Here is an 18,985-nt window from a genome sequence, read left to right on the forward strand (position 1 = left end):
CGTTCTTGAGTTATAGCGGGATATACAGACAGACAGAGACAAAATTTTCAAAAATTGTAAAACTGATGTCGGTGGGTCATAAAACGAATATCTATGACAAAATTCGGGAAAAAATTGAGTGTACAGACAAACTACAGATTTATTTAGTTGTGTAGATATAGAAATATATTAGTTTTGATCAACGTTAAGGTATGAAAAGTAACCTATAGCCTATTCCAATGGAAGTAGAAGAAAAGATAGATTTACGTATTTCATGCGATTTGCTAATAACTCAGCTGTGTATATTGTGCACTATTACACTTAACTACTTATTTCCACTTTAACTTTACTTCAAAAATTCCGATAACACTTTCGTCGACGTTCAAAACGCAAACGCAAACGTTTTTCGTAAATCCATAGTGAATATCATAGATTAATCAAACTCTCGACCAATGATAGCGCGTCGATTTGCTGTCAAATGTTGTTTATTTGGCTTTTTTTCCTGTTATAATTGAAATAGAGTACATATTCTTCCTTCTTCAAGCTTGTTTTATAGCAAATCTCATCCAATTCGGTTTAGTGGTTTAAGTCAAAGCGTCACAGACAGACAGAGTTACTTCCGCATTTATAATATCAGTATAGATAACTCTTATAGAACAAAGTCTATGGTATTTCAAATAAAACTCATGTTCGTACTTAAATAATGTAATCTATAACTTCTTATAATATATTTTTTTAAATGTACATATTATAAAAAAAAAAATTTTTAAACATTGTACAAGTTCAACGGCTTTAATTGCTCGATCTCCCATTCCTCATCGGAATCTGAAAAATGAACATGACTTTGGTTACCAATTTAAAATCTAGTCAAACCCGGTTTTGAAGCCACCGAGTTTGCAGGACCACTAGGTGGCCAATTTGCTCGTCCGCCTACCCATTTAATAATAGAATAAATAATTAAGGCCAGAATTTCCGGTAGTAAGGCTTTGAGCATGTCAGGATAAGCGCCACCCGTCACATTGACAGTTTGATTTTTTTACAGCGCTTGCGTTTATGGGCGAAGGTTACAACTTGTATGTTATTCTATGTAATGTAAATAAAGTAAAATATATAATACCATTTTCATATCTCGGCCTCGGCAATTTTGGACTTGGGGCTCGTGCTGTAAATATATAATAGAACACCATTTATGGCTACCGATAAATAAATGAAGGCATCGTACCTATGACGTAACATTCAAAAGCTGACATTATTGAGGTAGGAGTCTTGTTTCAATTTAATTGAAATACATAAGTTACAAACGTGTTATAAAGGCGTTTATAAATTTGATGCCTTGCCTTCATGAGGTCTAAAGAAGATTGCGTTCCAATACTTCCTAAACCTTGAAGACCATGGAAGCGAACTTCGCGTTGTTACCAAAAATTCACAACACATACGCCCAAACCAGTGTTCGAAACCAGGGTCATAAAAACTGTAGCCTCAAAAGCTGAACTGAAATATACATAATGTAACATATACAATAATAGTGGGAATCTGACGTGATTTTAATAAAATACGATAATGTGGACTTACCAATTTTTTTCGTTTGTTGTGAAACAGGCTTAGGTAATGTTGGCGGTGACACACTACTCGTCGAACTGGATGTGGATTCGTTCACTAAAAATTAAAAAAAAAAACATCTAGTTCATAATCATTGTTGGATCATCATAATTTATTTCATAATAATTTTGTTATTATCTATATAATTTGACATGTGTCACTATTGGCTGTATAAGTAGGGTCTGTGCTGGATTAAGAAAATAAATATGTAATTAAATAATGTTTCAAGATATATACGAGATTACATACTTTGGATGATAATATTATTTATAATACACAATAGCCTATATTAATAAATAAGATTAAAGACTGTGATTTAAAATTAACAATTTCAACTCAATCGGTCAAATTTAATTCTGATTTGATATTTCACAACATTATTATAATTTATAACTCTTCTAGGTAGTAGGTAGTTCTACATATGACATATACTACCGCTAAACAGCAATATTATTTTGTTCCAATTTGAAGACAGTGTAATATGCACAAGGGACATAACATCTTAGTTCCAAGATCTTAGTACATTGGCGATAACGATTGGTCAATATTTGTTACGGCAATGTTACGGGCGGTGGTGATCACTAACCATCATGTGGCACATTTGCTGTTCATGGCTGCCAACCCATATTAATAATACAGAAATTTGCATGCATACCATACAGTCGAAATTTCCAAACACCAAGTACCGTTGACAAAAAAAAAGCTAAAATTGTCTAAAATTACTGGTTCGTTTAGAATCGTTTTATTTTTGTAACGTTTCATCTGTTTCTATGAAGCTTTATTCGTGTACAGACCACACGGCCAGACGTCAATCACAGTGACATTAATTTTAAGCTTTTTATCTAAATACTGGCGTCCCGGCTTCTCCCGGGTGCAATTAATAAATAAAAAGAGACGGAGAAATGGATAAGCCTTAGCTGTTATCCGTTAAGTAGGTTAGATACAAGCAATTTTTTTTTTCATTTTTCATATTTCATTTAATATTATAATTTTATTTTATTTTTATTTTTATCAGGACAACCGACAGTAGATACAATATTACATCAAAAATAAAAAATAAATTACATTTCAAAATTATAAAGGCAAAAGTTCTACTTAAAGGTAGTCTCACCATGCAATATCATATCACAATGTATGTATTGAAAATATAAACGAACATTAGCAATAAGTAAAAATAAGAAGTATAATATATTTTTTAACTATTACATAATAAATAATAATTAATAAAACCCATAAAATATATTTAAAACAAGTCAAATAATATATAAGTCCATTTTTTTTTACATTAGCAGCCTGTAAATTTCCCAATGCTGGGCTAAGGCCTCCTCTACTTTTGAGGAGAAGGTTTGGAGCACATTCTACCACGGTGCTACAATGAGGGTAGGTGGAATACACACGTGGCAGAATTTCGTTGAAATTAGACACATGCAGGTTTCCTCACGATGTTTTCCTTCACCGCTGAGCACGAGATGAATTATAAACACGAATTACGAACCCGCAATCATCGGTTAAGATGCACGCTTTCTAACCACAGGGCCATCTCGACTCCGTGTAGTCCGTGTAGTGAAATTTGAAAACGACTGTCTGTATGTCAGATACAACGCGCAACCTAAGCCGGTGGTTTTAACAGAATGAATTTGTGCACAGGAATTTTGCGCAGATTTTAAAATGCATCTCCTAAGTATGTATGATAGTTTGTATGTGTGTTAGTCATTTATTTAATTCAAAATATGGAAATCGGTCTATAGGCAACGCATATTAAAGAAAATTCAGTTTTCAGTATAATGTTTTCGATGGGATGTCCATCGCGTACACGGCTGTATTATAAATATGTATGTATAAAATAAATTATTTAACTTAACTAACTAATTAATAAACTTACTCGCTGCTCGTCGTTTCAACTTTGACAGCAATTCATGATTTTCCCCTGGAATCAAACGATTTAAAATTCAATAACATAAAATAAAACCCAACTAACGTCGAACTGAAACATTAAATCAAACTAATTTTAACTGATGGTCGCGATTTCAAATTAAAGAACCTTTGATTGTTCGTACTATGCATGTTCATCAATTATATTACCAATATTCAAATATTGTTGTGTTCCGTTTTGAAGGGTGAGTGAGCCAGTGTAACTACTGGCACAAGGGATGTAACATCTTAGTTCCCGAGGTTGGTGGAGGATTGGTGATGTAAGGAATGGTTAATATTTCTTACAACGCCATTGTCTATGGGCGGTGGTGACCATTTACCATCAGGTGGCCCATTTGCTCGTCCGCCTACCGATATCATAAAAAAAATCATTATTTATATATACTATTTACATTTTATATACTATTTTTTAATCCCAAGCGAAATCGAAAATTTCCTTTCACAAATTGGTTTATAAACAACAAAGTTCTGAGGTAACATAAAAAAATCATATAACCGAATCGAGAACCTCCTATTTTAAGTCGGTTAAAATAATTACCTGGTACTATTGGAGCCGGCAAAATATGCTTTGGTCTGACATTGAGGGAGTTCTTACGAGATCTTGATGGTAGAGTTGAAGGCTTAACTGAAAACAAAGATAATACTTATACCTTAGCTTACACTTGAGGACGTTAGCGGGTGGTTAGATAAAAATAGCTTTCTCTCTTTCTGACTTCATTGATTTGACATACGAAAGAAGAAGACAGCATTGTTTAAATAATCACCCCCTCAAGAACATTTATAAACAAAGGCCTTTTTGGATGACCATAGATACGAAAAAAAACTCAGAGATTAAAAACAGACAAAATGCTTCTATTCTCAAATTGTATGCATAGATATACCCTTTATCTATCTATCTTAATCTATCTATTTATCTATATCTATATTTATCAATCTATCATAATCAAACCTTAAGTATAAAGATATTTTTTTATTTATTGAATTTATATATTCTGCTAAATTATGCACCACAACCAGTTCTTATTTAATATATATTATTTTATAAAGGATTGGCTGATGGAAGGTGGTCGCCACTGTTCATTTTAGGGCGGTTTTCATATGTAAGCTGAGGAAGGTTTATATGTATAATAGAAGCATATTATAGTAGAGAAAAGCCGAGACTTTCAACTTTCCTGGCCGGAAGAAAATCTAGAATAATTCTTTTTATGTTTGCTCTTAAATCTAAATGTTGTACGTATTATTTTACTCATATGAAGCTAGAATGTTACGTCAATAAATACAATTTCTTAAGAGAAAGATAAGAACCTGCTGTGACTTCATGCGGTAAAGGCATCGGTGATCTACTTCTCTGAGGCTTTGGATCTCGTACTGAAAGAAAAACCAACTTTTAAAATAAATTAAAAATAAAAAAAAAAGAGAAATAGTTCAATTTTAATGAAATTGAAGTTCGTATGTCACAGCCACTTTTTTCCGAAACTATAAGAACTAACTGTTGAAACTTGGTAAGTAGATGTATTCTGTGAACCGCATTAAGGTTTTTACACAAAAATTAAAAAAAAAACAATAAATTTTGGGGGTTCCCCATACTTAGAACTGAAACTTTTAATTTTTTTGTGATATTGAGATTTGTACTATAATTTTTTTCTAAACTGAGACACTTCCAAAGTGGTAAAATGTATGTCCCCCCCTGTAACTTCTAAAATAAGAGAAAGATAAAACAATGTACATTACCACGCAAATTTCCACCAAAAATTAGTTTGAACGAGATCTGGTAAGTGGTTTTTTTTTAATACGTCTCAATTCGTAAACCGCAATTTACCTTTCATTCAAAAGTTACAACGAACTACAAGAACATTTATATTATGTGCTGTTACGGAACCCTTCATGGGCGAGTCCGACTCGCACTTGGCCGCTTTTTTTTACATTATTTGGTTGTCAGGTATTATTTACACAATATTTTTTATAAATTATAGCCTGATGTATATAGCCTATATTATTATAAAGTTTCATTAAAAATCCATTCAGTAGATTTTTCGTGAAAGAGTAACAAACAAACTTTCGCCTTTATAATATTAGTAAGATTAAGAAATGTTGTTTATGGTGTTGAGAATGAAACCTACCATAGTCAATTTCCTTAGGGGTGGGTAGCCGTTCTCTATTCCTTGGCATGCTCGCTGTTTGATGGAAATAATTCACTGTAAAGAATACACTATTAAATTTTCAAACCGTTTAAAACAATGTAAATCAAAAAGAAAATAATGAAATAAGGTTACAATGATGTACCTGGTACTGTCCGTGGTGGTATTATGTGAATGTTTGGTGTTGCCAATGGTTCTGGTAATGGATTTGAATGTGGAACACCTGAGGCAGAATGATAAAGAGCGTTAAGTTTCATTGAAAAAATATATAGCAGAAATATTCAAATTAAATTCGAAAAAGGAATACAGTTTTAACAAAAAAAATGACTGATTTCAATTTACAAATATTCTAAGCCGGTTCATAAATTAATTCCGACTTAACCAATATAAAAAAAAAAACAACCGACTTGATAACTTCCTTCTATTTTTGAAGTCGTTTAAAAACATCAATGCGGATTGTATAGAGAAGTAAAAAAATTAATTAAAAAAAAGTTCTATGAAAACATAATACATCCTATTTTGACGTTTATTTTGAATTTCGAATATAAAACGGAAATTAGTATAAGAATCCTTTTTTGTTTTTTTTTTTTATTGTTGTACGTTCGCTTGGTCAGAAGACCAAAGGACCGTGACTGGGCTGCACTGTCGAGCTACCTTTGCCAAAAGCATAATATATGCAATTAACTGAAAAAACGAACAATATTTTTTTTATAGAATTTGATTTTTTAGAGGACCTTACTTACCTCTACTCGGCCTAAAATAGTCTACGTCTACATTCTCGAGAATAATGTGCTTGGGTATGTAAAATTAACTCTATTGATTTATTTTATGGATAAAGGTTTATTGATTATGGTTTACTCACGAGGTAGAGTCTCTATGGGCGGTGGCGGAGGTTTTTCTGAAAAAAAAGGAAAGTCAATATAATCACTAAAATCAATACCAAAATCAAAATAGACTTTATTCAACTAGGCTTTTACAAGCACCCTTGAATCGGAGTTTTACAGAACTGTAGTTTACGTCCAGCTTCTACCGTTGGACCGGCAAGAAACTTAGTAGTTATATCAGTAAGCACGCAAGCGTGGGTACGAATACATGCACATGACATTTATAGGGGGTCCCGTATAGCCGTAAATTGCCAATAAATTGAGGAAGAATGGATCTAATCAACAGAAGATAATACTTAAGCCCAGCAGTGGGACGTTTAAAAGCTAGTACTACTAATACTTACTGTTTATTTTGTTTAATTCCGGTAATGACTCGTAATGACACGCCTCGATATTCTCAGGATTTTTTATCAGTTTTCCTGGAGTCTTACTGTAGCGTGCTAAATGTGAACATAAAAAAGATGTATTATGAAACAAGTTTCGCACGGGTATATGTGAGTGTTAGGGGGGGGGGGGTTTGTTGATCGAGTGTTAGATATCTAGTGTGGCTCAAAAAATATAAATACTTTTGTTTTAAAACGATGTGTCCCGTCATTTATAAACGTTCTTCAGTAAATTTGTTTTAAAGAAAGCAAGAAGTTATTACGTGAGATAAAAAGTATACATTAGTAAAGCCAATTACAAGATTGGCGCTGTAAGAGATATTAACCATTCCTTACATCACCAACGCGCCACCAACCTCGGGAACTAAGATGTTACATCCCTTGGGCCTATAGTTACACTGTCTCACTTCAAACCGGAACACAACGCCCTAATACCAAGTAAACATTAGCAAATCGTATTGAATATATAAATCTAACTGTCTATCTATCTATCTGTTTGTTTAACTTTCTTCCCTTTTCAATTAGAATAGGCTTATAGTGTATATGTTCCTATCACGTGAGCTATGTCATACTACTCAATACATATGTACACATATATATATATATAGCTCACCTTTGCTGTCGTCACGATTTAATTCCTTAGAACGTATGATGTCTTCAATTGTTCGACGTGCCGATTTTACTATAAACGGGAAATAAATATTAATATATTTAGGTAGACTGGCAAATACCAACCAGATTATATGGTCACCACAGCGCATACTCATCGGTGTTATAATATCATCCCTTAGATTAATGCATGAACTTTGGGAACTAAGATGTTATGTTCCTTGCGCCACTAATTACACTGGCTCACTCAAAGTGAAACCATACTAAACATTGCTGTGTGAGTGTGTTAAGTGTAGCGTTTGAATATGTTTGGGACCCAGACGGTCTTGCACAAAGCTTCGCTGCGTGATAATATAGATGACAATTGGTTCGATAATTACTATCTTAATATAGATAAAAAATATATATATATATAAATATATGTTTTTTTTATTTTAAATATTGGACAACATCACATACATTACTCTGATCCCAATGTAAGTAACTAAAGCACTCGTGTTATGGATAATCAGAAGTAAAGACGGTACCACAAACACCCAGACCCAAGACAACATAGAAAACTAATGAACTTCTTCTACATCGACTAGGCCGGGAATCGAACCCGAGACCTCGGAGTGGCGTACTCATGATAACCGGTGTACACACTACTCGACCACGGAGGTCGTTTATCGATCAACGTTTGATTAATTCGGAATGTTTAGATGTATAATTCATTAAACTTTTGTTTAAATTGTCTCAAATATCATGATAATTGTTGAAAAATATATTAAAAATATTTACCTTTTCGTGTGTATATAATAATGCATACCGTTTGAACGATAAAGACTAAAATAAAAATTCCAATGCCGAGGCCGATCCACAGTATATCTGGAAAAAAAACAACCCTTATAATGATCGAATATAATGTAACATCTGAAGTGTCACATTATAAACAAAATTTACATTGTGACTCTGCCAACGCGCGCTCTCATTGGTCGAAAAAAATGGCGCGCGCTTCCTCGGCTTCGCGTTACATACTTCCGTCCCTTTTCACGAAATCATCACATATTGCGTGGAAGCGAGAGGAAAGATCTTACACGTCAAAATGTTTTATTTAGAAATATCGCCGTAGGAAATCTACTTTGATTACGATAACTCTGTTAATCTGTAAATGTACATGCGTTAGTTGACAGCCAAATTTGTCACCTAAGCGGTCATTACCCCCAATAGACATTGGCGATGAAATATTAAGCATTACTTATCACCAACACACCACCAACCTTGGGAGCTAAGATGTTATGTCCCTTGCTTATATTTACGCTGGTTCATTCACCCTTTAAACTAGAACACAACAATACTGTATTACTATTCTAAGTATTACTGTTTGGTTAGAATATTCCATGAGGAGTACCCAGGGTTTGCAAATTGTGTCAAAAACTAGAACATATCTTTACTCTTCTACTTGGTGATAGGGTTTTGTGCAAACCCGTCCGGGTAGGTACCTCCCACTGTCAATGTCTATGGGCGGTGGTGACCACATAACATCAGGTGGCCCATTTGCTGGTCCACTTATCTATTGCTTAAAAAAAATCTGGAGGTTTCTGGTTTCTCCTAGATATTTAAATTGATGAATTTCTTGCTCAAATATGTACATTCATTATTTCCTCACTGTGTCTGAAATATCTGTATTGTGATGACCTCTTTTAACATATATATATTTATATTTTCTTAAAAGAAAAATGGAACGAGGTTGTACTTACTTATTCCGAGTGAATTTTCCACTACAGGTGGCGTTGCTGAAAACAAATTATTGATGTATATTACACATTCTGTTAACAGCACAGCTTGTAACTACGTAACTGATTTTTCTTGGGCAAAGAAGAACGAAAGAAAATTTTACTTACTAATCATAGTCGATTTTGTTTCTTTAGTTGGATCAGGGGCTAAAACAAAAAGAATACAAAAATGGATATTAGAATACTTATTATCTGGGGCATAAAGAGCTCTTTCCGTGGGTCCCAAAAAAGGTACTATGTATATTTTGTTTAAATAAGTGTTAGGATTATAATGATCCGAGATGGCCAAAAGATTAGAATGCGTGTATCTTAACCGATGATCGCGGGATCCACTTTATTTTCTTGCACTCATTTTGTGTTTATAATTAATTTTGTGCTCGTTAGGAAGGAAAATGTCATGAGGAAACGTGCAAGTGTCTAATTTCAATGAATTTCTGCTACACGAGAGGAGCCTTTAGCCCAGGAGCAGGACCTTAGTGATCGGTGTTCATACTTGTGTAATGTATTGTGTGCAGGTTTCCTCACGATGTTTTCCTTCACCGTCGATCACGTAATGAATTATTAATACAAATGAAACTCATGTATTCGGTGGTCCTTCAGGGCGTTAGTAATTAGCCTAAAGTTATGAATATAACTAAAAAATTAAAAATAAATAATAAAATAAGACACTTACTGATAGTTGTGATTTCGCCATCTGAAATCAATAAAATAGATTATTATTTTTATGATAAATAAACTATTGTATAACACTTAAATTTATACATTGTATAGCTAGACAAGGACGCAAATCCGTGAGGGCGTCGACCTGGTCGATTGAAAGACTGAGAATACAGTCGTGCATCGGAAATCACGTGATTGGCGATTTGGTCCTATGTCTGAACTCTTTCCGGTCTAATCTGAAGTCCCATTGGATTATGGGAGTGAGGGAATAGAACTCTTGTGCACTTTAACATGACCTGTGTCATAAGTGGACTAGGCTGATAGCTGATAGAAAGAGATGGCATATCATCCTGACGAGAGTTACATCAACTACCACGACCACTCTGTCAAGAGCATGTCGACTGAGAAGAAGAAAATAAATGTACTTCTGATAGATCTTACTTTTTTTTATTTGGTAGTATCTCTGTGCAATCTCGTCAAATGAACACATATTCCACCACTGAATGATGTACTGGATCATTAATATTCGATTCGTGTAAATATCTATATAAGTAGTTAGTTTTTTTTAAGGCATTGGTTGGCGGATGAGCATATGGGCCACCTGATGGTAAGTAGTCACCGCCCAAAGACAAAGGCGCTGTAAGAAAAAATAACCATTCCTTAAATCACCTATGCGCCACCAACCTTGGGAACTAAGATGTTATGTCCCTTGTGCCTGTGATTACACTGGCTCACTCACCCTTCTAACCGGAACACAACAATACAGAGTACTGTTATTTGGCGGTAGAATATCTGATGAGTGGGTGGTACCTACCCAGACGGGCTTACACAAAGCCAAGTAAAAGTATGTATGTCTAACAAATTTAAGCAATGATTGGCAAGTCACCGGCCCCATAAGATGCGGGGTCTTCTAGTTTAGTGGTACAGGGTCTCTTTGATGTATGTACCATATCATGACCATAAGAATATATTTGTATTTGTGTCTGTATCTAAAGTCAGTCTTCACTGTCAGACTGTTTGTCAGTCTGTCTACATTTGTAAATAAAAAACATAATTACCTGGTTTAATTGAAGGTATTTGAATGCTATTATAGTCCAATTCAAGACCTCGTGATAAAGTCGGATCGTAAATTGGATTACCTGTCAAAAAATTGGTGATATTAATTTGATTTAATATGAAGGGCCATAAGCTCGAAATGACCAAGAATTGATCGATCAGGGTAGGTCTACTTAGTGGAGTTCATGACCCCATAGAGATTCGCCATCAAATCGTAGGGGCTTGCGGTATTTGCCAAATAAGTTCTTATTATAAATATTTAAAGTCGTATTGTGTGTTGTGCTTAAAAGTTCTCGTACTTAAAACTGAAATGTAATCGTCATTTTTATTTAAAGGGTTTTTTAATGATTGTACATTTGCATTTGAGAGAGAGATAACTTTGTATTTCAAATGTTGGAAAAGAGGAACTACTGAGTTTCTTGCCGGTTCTTCTCGGTAGAACTTACTTTCCGTTGGTAGTTTTACGCTTAATACAGATTTGTAAAATTACGATTCAAAAGTGCTCGTAAAAACCTACTTGAATTAAGTATATTTTTATTTACATTTTGAGCGAGCGTCTGATTAAAACACACTCGTTGATAAAAAAAGGGGTTCCCGTCGTTCGTAAGTCCTCCTTTAATAATATTGACCAATGTCGATTATTAAGAGATCATGTGTTTATATTATTATAAATAAGAGTATATTTGTTAGTTTATTGCTATTTCCCAACTTAACAAAAAACCCGCTAAGTTTCTGAATTTTTGTAACATCTACCCAAACGATTACTAGAAAGTTTTGGAAAATTTTGAAAAACGTCATCTGATCCATTACACCTGCATCGACCGTCCCCAACCCGGTGGTTAACTACTGTTCATATATTTTGATGGGTGTTTTATATAATTTTTGTTTAATTTTACTCGACTGTTGCTCTGTCTGTTCGGTACAAATTATGCAATCGTTTATAACTTCCCGATGAGCTAGAGGCTTGAAACTCAGAACAAAATGACAATACATTCGATAAACTTCTGGTTTTTCCATAAATACGGTACTTTAATATTATTTTTAGTTTTCTAAAATAACACCAAGCATGTACTGAAAGTAGTATTGCCATCTTTGTCTAATTAATCATCCCAACACGCCGACAACATGAGTAAGCGTGATAGATATATGTTAATTTAAAAATATGTTTGTTATTAGTCTCATAGCAGTGTCGTCATTGTTTACAAGATCATAGTCATGCTTAACGCACACTGTGTAAGGTTTTGTGTCACGAGTTGTTTACTGGTATATAGAATTTACTAGTTATTTGTTCTGGCTTTACACGGGTAAGAAACGGATAAAATGATACCGTACATTTTTGATTTACATGATTCACGTCACTATAACAGTAACACATGGAGAACAAAACATCTCAGTTCTCGTGGTTGATGGCGCATTGGCGATGTAAGGAATGGTGACTTACCATAAGTTAGCCATTAGTCAGTAATATTTCAGCGAATTTATCCAAATGAATTATTCGTTTAAACTTTACTCATGAATCAATCCGTCTAGTGATGAAAGCTTCATGAGATACATACACTTAGACGCAGTTAAATTACATATCATACGATCAATATGAACCAGAAATAGAGCAAATAAAGCAGATCTTTCAGTGAACAGATAATCTGAATTAAAGTACATTAAAATTCAGTTGTAAATACCATCATAAACTCAGATAATTCGCACAATATCCTGAATTAAACCCATATTAATAAATTATATAGATATATTAATATTGGTCAAAAGGGTATAAAATTGGTGAAGGAAAGTATCGTGAGGAATTCTACATGTGACTTATAAAATTCCGGGGAAATAAGCTCCAAACCTCCCCCTTCAAACTGAAAGGCATTAGCCCAGCCATGGGACATTTAGGTAACTGTCACTTTTTATGTAATATGGTAAACCTTAACCTTAATATGACTATTTATTTATAAATGTAGATGATCGACATTTATATATAAATAATGCTTTTAAGGGAATCCCAGGGATCGACATTTTTTTTACAATAAATTACACTTTACAGTGACTATTAATAATAGTAGTTTTATGCATACTTAAATACGAATAGACAAAATACCAAAAAAAACAAAAGAATAAACTTAACCAGGGTTTAAAAATACAGTCTTCTCTACCAATCAGAATAAAAATTAAGGAATATTTAAATATTTGGATGACGATAAATATCACTTACCCTCAGTGGCGAAAATAAATCCGAATAAATGGAACACAAAAACACAACAAAACATATTAGCTCTCAACAATATATTTAACAACAACAATATACCTCATAATGGGGAATAAATATTACTTATGCGAATAGACACGATATCTGAACTTTTCAAATCGTAGGCTGACCATGATTCAGTGACAAATATCAGTCCTGGTATATACGACCTTTTTGCGCCGGGGCAAAATAAAATATAACCTCTCTCGCTCCCTATAACAATAGTGATTTTTAAAATGTCACAAGCTTTTTATTTTTTTTAAGTATTGTACCAAAGCCACATTGTAAATAATTACTAATATTCCCATTTACCCCTTCAATTACGCTAGGACAGGGGATGGTAACGCACAAAGGGTCAGGATGTAACTTGTGACTTTTTAAATCGCTAGACGGCTTTTGACTGCGCTATTGACGTTTAAATAACTCGTCGTGTGATAAATTATATTTATTTATAATAATAAAAAAAAAACAAGTAGGTAACGTTGTCAATTGGTTCAATTTTTTTTTTTAAATAAAAGATTTAAAATAAGATAAGGAATGAATTTGTCGTCGATTTCGAGCTACTTGACATTTAATTGGCGGTTTAGGGAGCAACTTCATCACGTAGCTATCCCGCCACACGGTGCGCACGCATCATAATAAATCACTCCTATTATTTTATCATGACTCATATCGACATATTCCACAATTCTTACTCTGTATTAAAAAAAAATCCGATTACCAATCGGTGACTTACTCTAGGTCAAATATTCTTCGTTGTTCTGTTATCATAGTTTATAAATAATAATAATAATAAATATTGGACAACATCACATACATTACTCTGATCCCAATGTAAGTAGCTAAAGCACTTGTGTTATGGCAAATCAGAAGTAACGACTGTACCACAAACACCCAGACCCAAGACAACATAGAAAATTATTGAACTTTTTCTACATCGACTCGGTCGGGAATCGAACCCGAGACCTCGGAGTGGCGTACCCATGAAAACCGGTGTACACACTACTCGACCACGGAGGTCGTCAATTTTAAATATACTTCTCGTTAATGTTACATACGGATTGACTTACATAAAAAAATGAGTGTATCACCATTAACATAAAAAACTAAAACTTATGTTTGATATGTACATTGTAAGTGTACCTTTGGAATAAATAGCGCGTCAAAATAAGTATTATTTATTTAATTAAAACTGCAAAACCGTTTGGTCACCCTACTATGATTAATAAATTGCGTCGTCGCGTGACGAACTGTAACAGGATAAATTATTATTTGTCCAGATTTATGCAATAGCAATCATGTTATGGATAACTGAGCTAAGAGCTAACTCAACAACATACATACATACATAAAAAGGTCAGATGTTTGTGGACTAGATTTGTTTTTATGTCAATAACAATGTGTGAACTACACTTTAGTCATAATATATTCTACCGCCAAGTGGCAATACTTAGTATTGTTGTGGTCCGATTATACCATTCGCCCTAGTGAGCCAGTGTAACTACAGCCCAAAGGGACATCTTAGCCCTCATGGATGGCGCTTGTTGGCTTTCCTTTGGTGCTGTAAGAATTCGTTACATAACTACGGCGCTTAAAGGAATACTCACGGCGCTACTTAAATCAGAAGCCCATTTGCCGGTCTAACTATAACATAAAAAAATCTAGAAATCATGTTGTTTAACTATAGAACATTCTAGAATTACAACAACAACAATATTAACAGCCTGTACATTTCCTACTGCTGGGCTCCCTTTAAGGAGAAGATTTGGAGCATATTCCACCACGCTGTTCTAATGTACAGCGGGTTGGTGGAATATACATGTGGCATAATTTCATTGAAATTAGACAAATGCAGGTTTTCTCACGATGTTTTCCTTCACCGCCGAGCACGAGATAAATTACAAACACAAATTAAGCACGTGAAAATTCAGTGGTGCCTGCCTGGGTTTGTACCCGAAATCATCGGTTAAGATGCATCCGTGGGCCATCTCGATTCTTCATCGGCATCTTAAAAAATTACATACAACAAACATATAGACAGACATACATAATTTTCGCTTTCTTTTATAGTACCGTTTCCTACCAATCATTATTTAATTTTGCTCGCAAGTTTTCAGTGGCACATACAGAGGAAATACAGGGTTTTCTATGCCCTGTGCTCTGTACCTAACACTTTGCCCCACATTTTTTTGGATGATCTTTACATTAGGGTACTTGCTGCTCTTATTTTTTTAAATACTTGGGTAGCCTGAATAATTATGTATAATTTTTAAAGTTCTCTAACAGCTGCCATTCTTTTTCGTCCAACTTTTTGATAAAGTTGCATCAGCTTCCGTCAGCTTGTGACCGCATTGAATTATGTTAAAATTCAAAGCTATCGTTGGATTTCTCTGTAAAATTATCTTTTAAATCTCTCACACAAAGTTTTCTTGGCTACATTCGTGAGTAATTAAATTGACCAACCAAGAAGGTTATATTTAAAAAAAAAAGCTTGGAATTAAAAAATCTAATTTATTTGCGTTTGGTAAATTTTCGTCTCTTCACTAATCTGCGAATAGAAAATAACTTTAAAATAGAACGAGTACAGGTTTATCTAGACCACAGGTTATACAGTACAATATGACTAAAATAAGAGGAATAAAATAAATAAATATTGGACAACATCACATACATTACTCCGATCCCAATGTAAGTAGCTAAAACACTTGTGTTATGGAAATCAGAAGTAACGACGGCACCACAAACACCCAGACCCAAGACAACAGAGAAAACTAATGAATTTTTTCTACATCGACTCGGCCGGGGATCGAACCCGGGACCATGGAGGTCGTCATATAAAATCAGAACAAAGAAACCATAATCATATTTAATTAGGCTAATAAAGTAAGTTCAGCCAAATGGGTCTTAATAGTGAACAGCAGAGCCTTCTCAAGCTATGCTGGGGCCCTTGGGCACCCATGAATTTGGGGCCCTTTTGCTAGATATTTTTTTGCTTAATTTGGTAAATTGTTGGTTCTTCGGGGCCCTCTCAGGATGGGGGCCCTGGGCCCGTGCCCCATGTGCCCTATGGTAAAGACAGTAATGGTGAACAGTCCCAATACACAAACATTGGCGCTGTAAGAAAGGTTATCGATTGCTTGCATGGCCAATACGCCAACCTTGGAAAGTAAGATGACTTGGTTTTTAATGAGATCAGAATACTTCTTCTGGTTGAACTGCGTGGCGAGACTCTTTTTACCTTTTACGTTCTTGATGGCATATGTTTGTTAAAGTTAAATAATTAATTAATCATTACAAACAGTTAAACTTTGATGTATGTTTTTTTATGAATGAGCAAATATTACCTGATGGTAAGTGGTCACCGCCGCCCATAGATAATGGGCGCTGCAAGAAATATTTACCATTCTTTACATCGCCAATACCCCACCAACATTGGGAACAAAGATGTTATTTCCCTTGTGCCTTTAGTTACACTGGCTCACCCTTCAAACCGGAACACAACAATACTGAGTACTGCTGTTATGCGGTAGATTTGTGGTGTAACTTAGAAATAATTCAAAGGTTGCATATTATTTTTATCATACCATTGGACCTTGAAGTAATAATGCAAAAACCTTCATTGAAAATATAACACCTCGACTTATTGACTCCACCGGTGACAGGCGAGCTGGTTCATTTTTATTCAGAGGATCAGAATCGCCTATCAATGAGGAAATGCTGCTAGCATTCTTGCCACCACTCCATACGACTGATTTGAACAGTAACTATGTTTAATTATTATTTGTATAAATTAAGGCCTTATTGTTAATAGTTATAATTGATGTATTAATAAAGAGGGAGAAAATAAAAGAAAAATAGAGATTTTAGTTCATCCTTGATGTAACAATGGTCGTGTTAAATACAAGCCGTTGTGTCAATTTCTCAAGTGTACGGAACTCACAGTGAGCGATTAAACATCGGAATTGACCGTTTTTAACTGTCCACGTTTATTAATATTAAAAATAAAACATTCCATTCATGCATTCTTTACGTATGTAAATAATAAACAAGGATTTTTTTTTTTTTTTGTGAAAAAGTATCTGTGGAAAGTGTAACCGCATACCACCATGAAAAACGTAATTTCAAGACGATCTGGCAATACATTGCTACGATTCTGTAAAGTTAGTCTATAGCTGACGCTACGCGCATGCTCGCCCGCCCGGTTTATTAATACAAAATGGCCACTATCAACGAAGACTCCGATTGATTTTTAATTCCGCACAGTCCGCGTCTAAAATATAAGAGAAAAAACACGCTATTCGTAGAGACGCACGCAGCGTTCAAAAATAGAATAATAAAATTTCATAACCTACTCTGTGTTCAGTGTCGAATATAATGTGTTGTATATTCTGTGCGTTTCCTTAGAAAAAAGGTAAGTGCATTACGTTATTTTATTGAATTTTAATGATATAAAACCTCTTTGAGTATAGCGTGTTTCGTTCCATCGGAATTTCTTTTTTTTATCTGCATTTAAAACAATCTTTATTACATTGACAGGTTATGAGCATTCCAATTTCAAATATACGAATCGTTTATGAACGTTTTAAATTTTTCTTTTGAACTTCGTAAGTAATGAATTAAGGAATGACATAACTATGTAAAAAAAATGTGATTTTATAAGCAGTTCTGCGATTGGTAAAACGAGGTTTTCCCTGATTTTCGGGAGTCGTATCGCTGTCTTTTTCTCTCTCATAGAATCTGTCCCCCTCTGAGGTCTTTCTCAATGAGGGGATAAGCATGCGCGGTGCTTTCTGTGCCTCGATGAGATAATTCTTCTCAAAAAAAAAAAGAATAAGTATTTAAGAAAACATAATCTTTAAATTTTATTAAAAGTGAATTAATTAATTTTAATACAGGGTGTAATATTTATAACAAAAATTGTAATATCTGGACTTTTTTGCATTCCAACAATTTTCAAGGTTATACAGCTAATTTGTAGGTCCCGGGATTAAGATTAGAATTAAGGCGTCCTATTATTCTAGCAAATATCATCTGCGTGTAAAATTTTTAGTTTTACAATTATATATTAAAATACATTTAACTTATTTAATATAAAATTGACTATAATATCATATGGCTTATATGTTTAGAATTTATATGTACTATATAATGTACTACATAACACAGATAGAAAAAAAAATCAAATCGTGTCGACTTATTGCGTTAGTGGTGGAATGAAGACTTTGGTGTGTGCGTAGTGCCGTTTAAAATCAAAATCCAAGACTAAATATTAAACTTTCAGACTCAGCCAGGCGTTGCTCTGGCTAGGTTATATGTTTAGTTATATTGTATCATAATTAGGTTCTAATCTTCTCTAAAACACGCTGAATGTAATGGTACAAATGACTTGTCAGAATATTCAGCAGTCTTAGCCTGAAGCGTGTTATAAAACAGCGAGATATTTATAACTATAGATAAAATATTAAAAAAGCACTTTTGTATCGTCATTTTCGACCTAAAACCGGTTCAGAATGTAGATTCTAACAAGAAGCCCCGTGATCGTAGATCCTCGTTTCAATCACGTTTACACCTGTAATAATCAGGTATATATTTGTTTGACCGCGTGGGAGGGTCTGCAGATGTTAGTTAGACTATGTGAAGACTGTAATCTATCTCTGTGACAAATTTCATTCAGATCCGTTCATTCGTTCTTTCTTGATCGAGCAACAAACATACATCCATAGTTTCG

General features: G+C 34.1%; 2 protein-coding genes across 2 annotated transcripts in view; one reads left to right on the top strand and one right to left on the bottom strand.

Annotated features, from left to right (window-relative positions):
• Positions 1 to 734: 734 nt before the first annotated feature.
• On the bottom strand, positions 735 to 13,348 carry LOC113391699 (cyclin-dependent kinase 12-like). The gene is made up of 17 exons (XM_026627758.2): positions 13,225 to 13,348; positions 11,018 to 11,098; positions 9,973 to 9,993; positions 9,408 to 9,446; positions 9,264 to 9,299; positions 8,305 to 8,391; positions 7,529 to 7,597; positions 6,877 to 6,972; positions 6,511 to 6,546; positions 5,794 to 5,871; positions 5,631 to 5,705; positions 4,816 to 4,878; positions 4,049 to 4,135; positions 3,461 to 3,505; positions 1,552 to 1,635; positions 1,097 to 1,141; positions 735 to 804 (listed from the first exon to the last, which is right to left on the bottom strand). Exons 1-17 carry the CDS (start codon positions 13,277 to 13,279, stop codon positions 746 to 748), a joined length of 1,056 nt encoding a protein of 351 aa, XP_026483543.2. The 5' UTR covers positions 13,280 to 13,348; the 3' UTR covers positions 735 to 745.
• Positions 13,349 to 17,440: 4,092 nt separating this feature from the next.
• LOC113391692 (putative fatty acyl-CoA reductase CG5065) overlaps positions 17,441 to 18,985 on the top strand; it is a 63,238-nt gene continuing 61,693 nt past the window's right edge. The window contains exon 1 of the mRNA XM_026627750.2: positions 17,441 to 17,668. The gene's annotated coding sequence lies outside the window, so the exon portion shown is untranslated. The remainder of the gene's footprint in view (positions 17,669 to 18,985) is intronic.

This window comes from Vanessa tameamea, chromosome 30, assembly GCF_037043105.1.
Source record: "Vanessa tameamea isolate UH-Manoa-2023 chromosome 30, ilVanTame1 primary haplotype, whole genome shotgun sequence".
In the NCBI taxonomy this organism is placed as follows: domain Eukaryota; kingdom Metazoa; phylum Arthropoda; class Insecta; order Lepidoptera; family Nymphalidae; genus Vanessa; species Vanessa tameamea.

Bases quoted from the DNA above. Each gene is read 5' to 3' on its own strand.
- LOC113391699 (XM_026627758.2), bottom strand. From the start codon at position 13,279: ATGTTTTGTTGTGTTTTTGTGTTCCATTTATTCGGATTTATTTTCGCC. The intron at 9,300-9,407 runs GTAAGTAAAATT...ATTTGTTTTCAG, and splicing joins AACAAAATCGACTATGATTA to CAACGCCACCTGTAGTGGAA. The intron at 4,136-4,815 runs GTTCTTATCTTT...CTTTGTTTTCAG, and splicing joins ACCGCATGAAGTCACAGCAG to TTAAGCCTTCAACTCTACCA.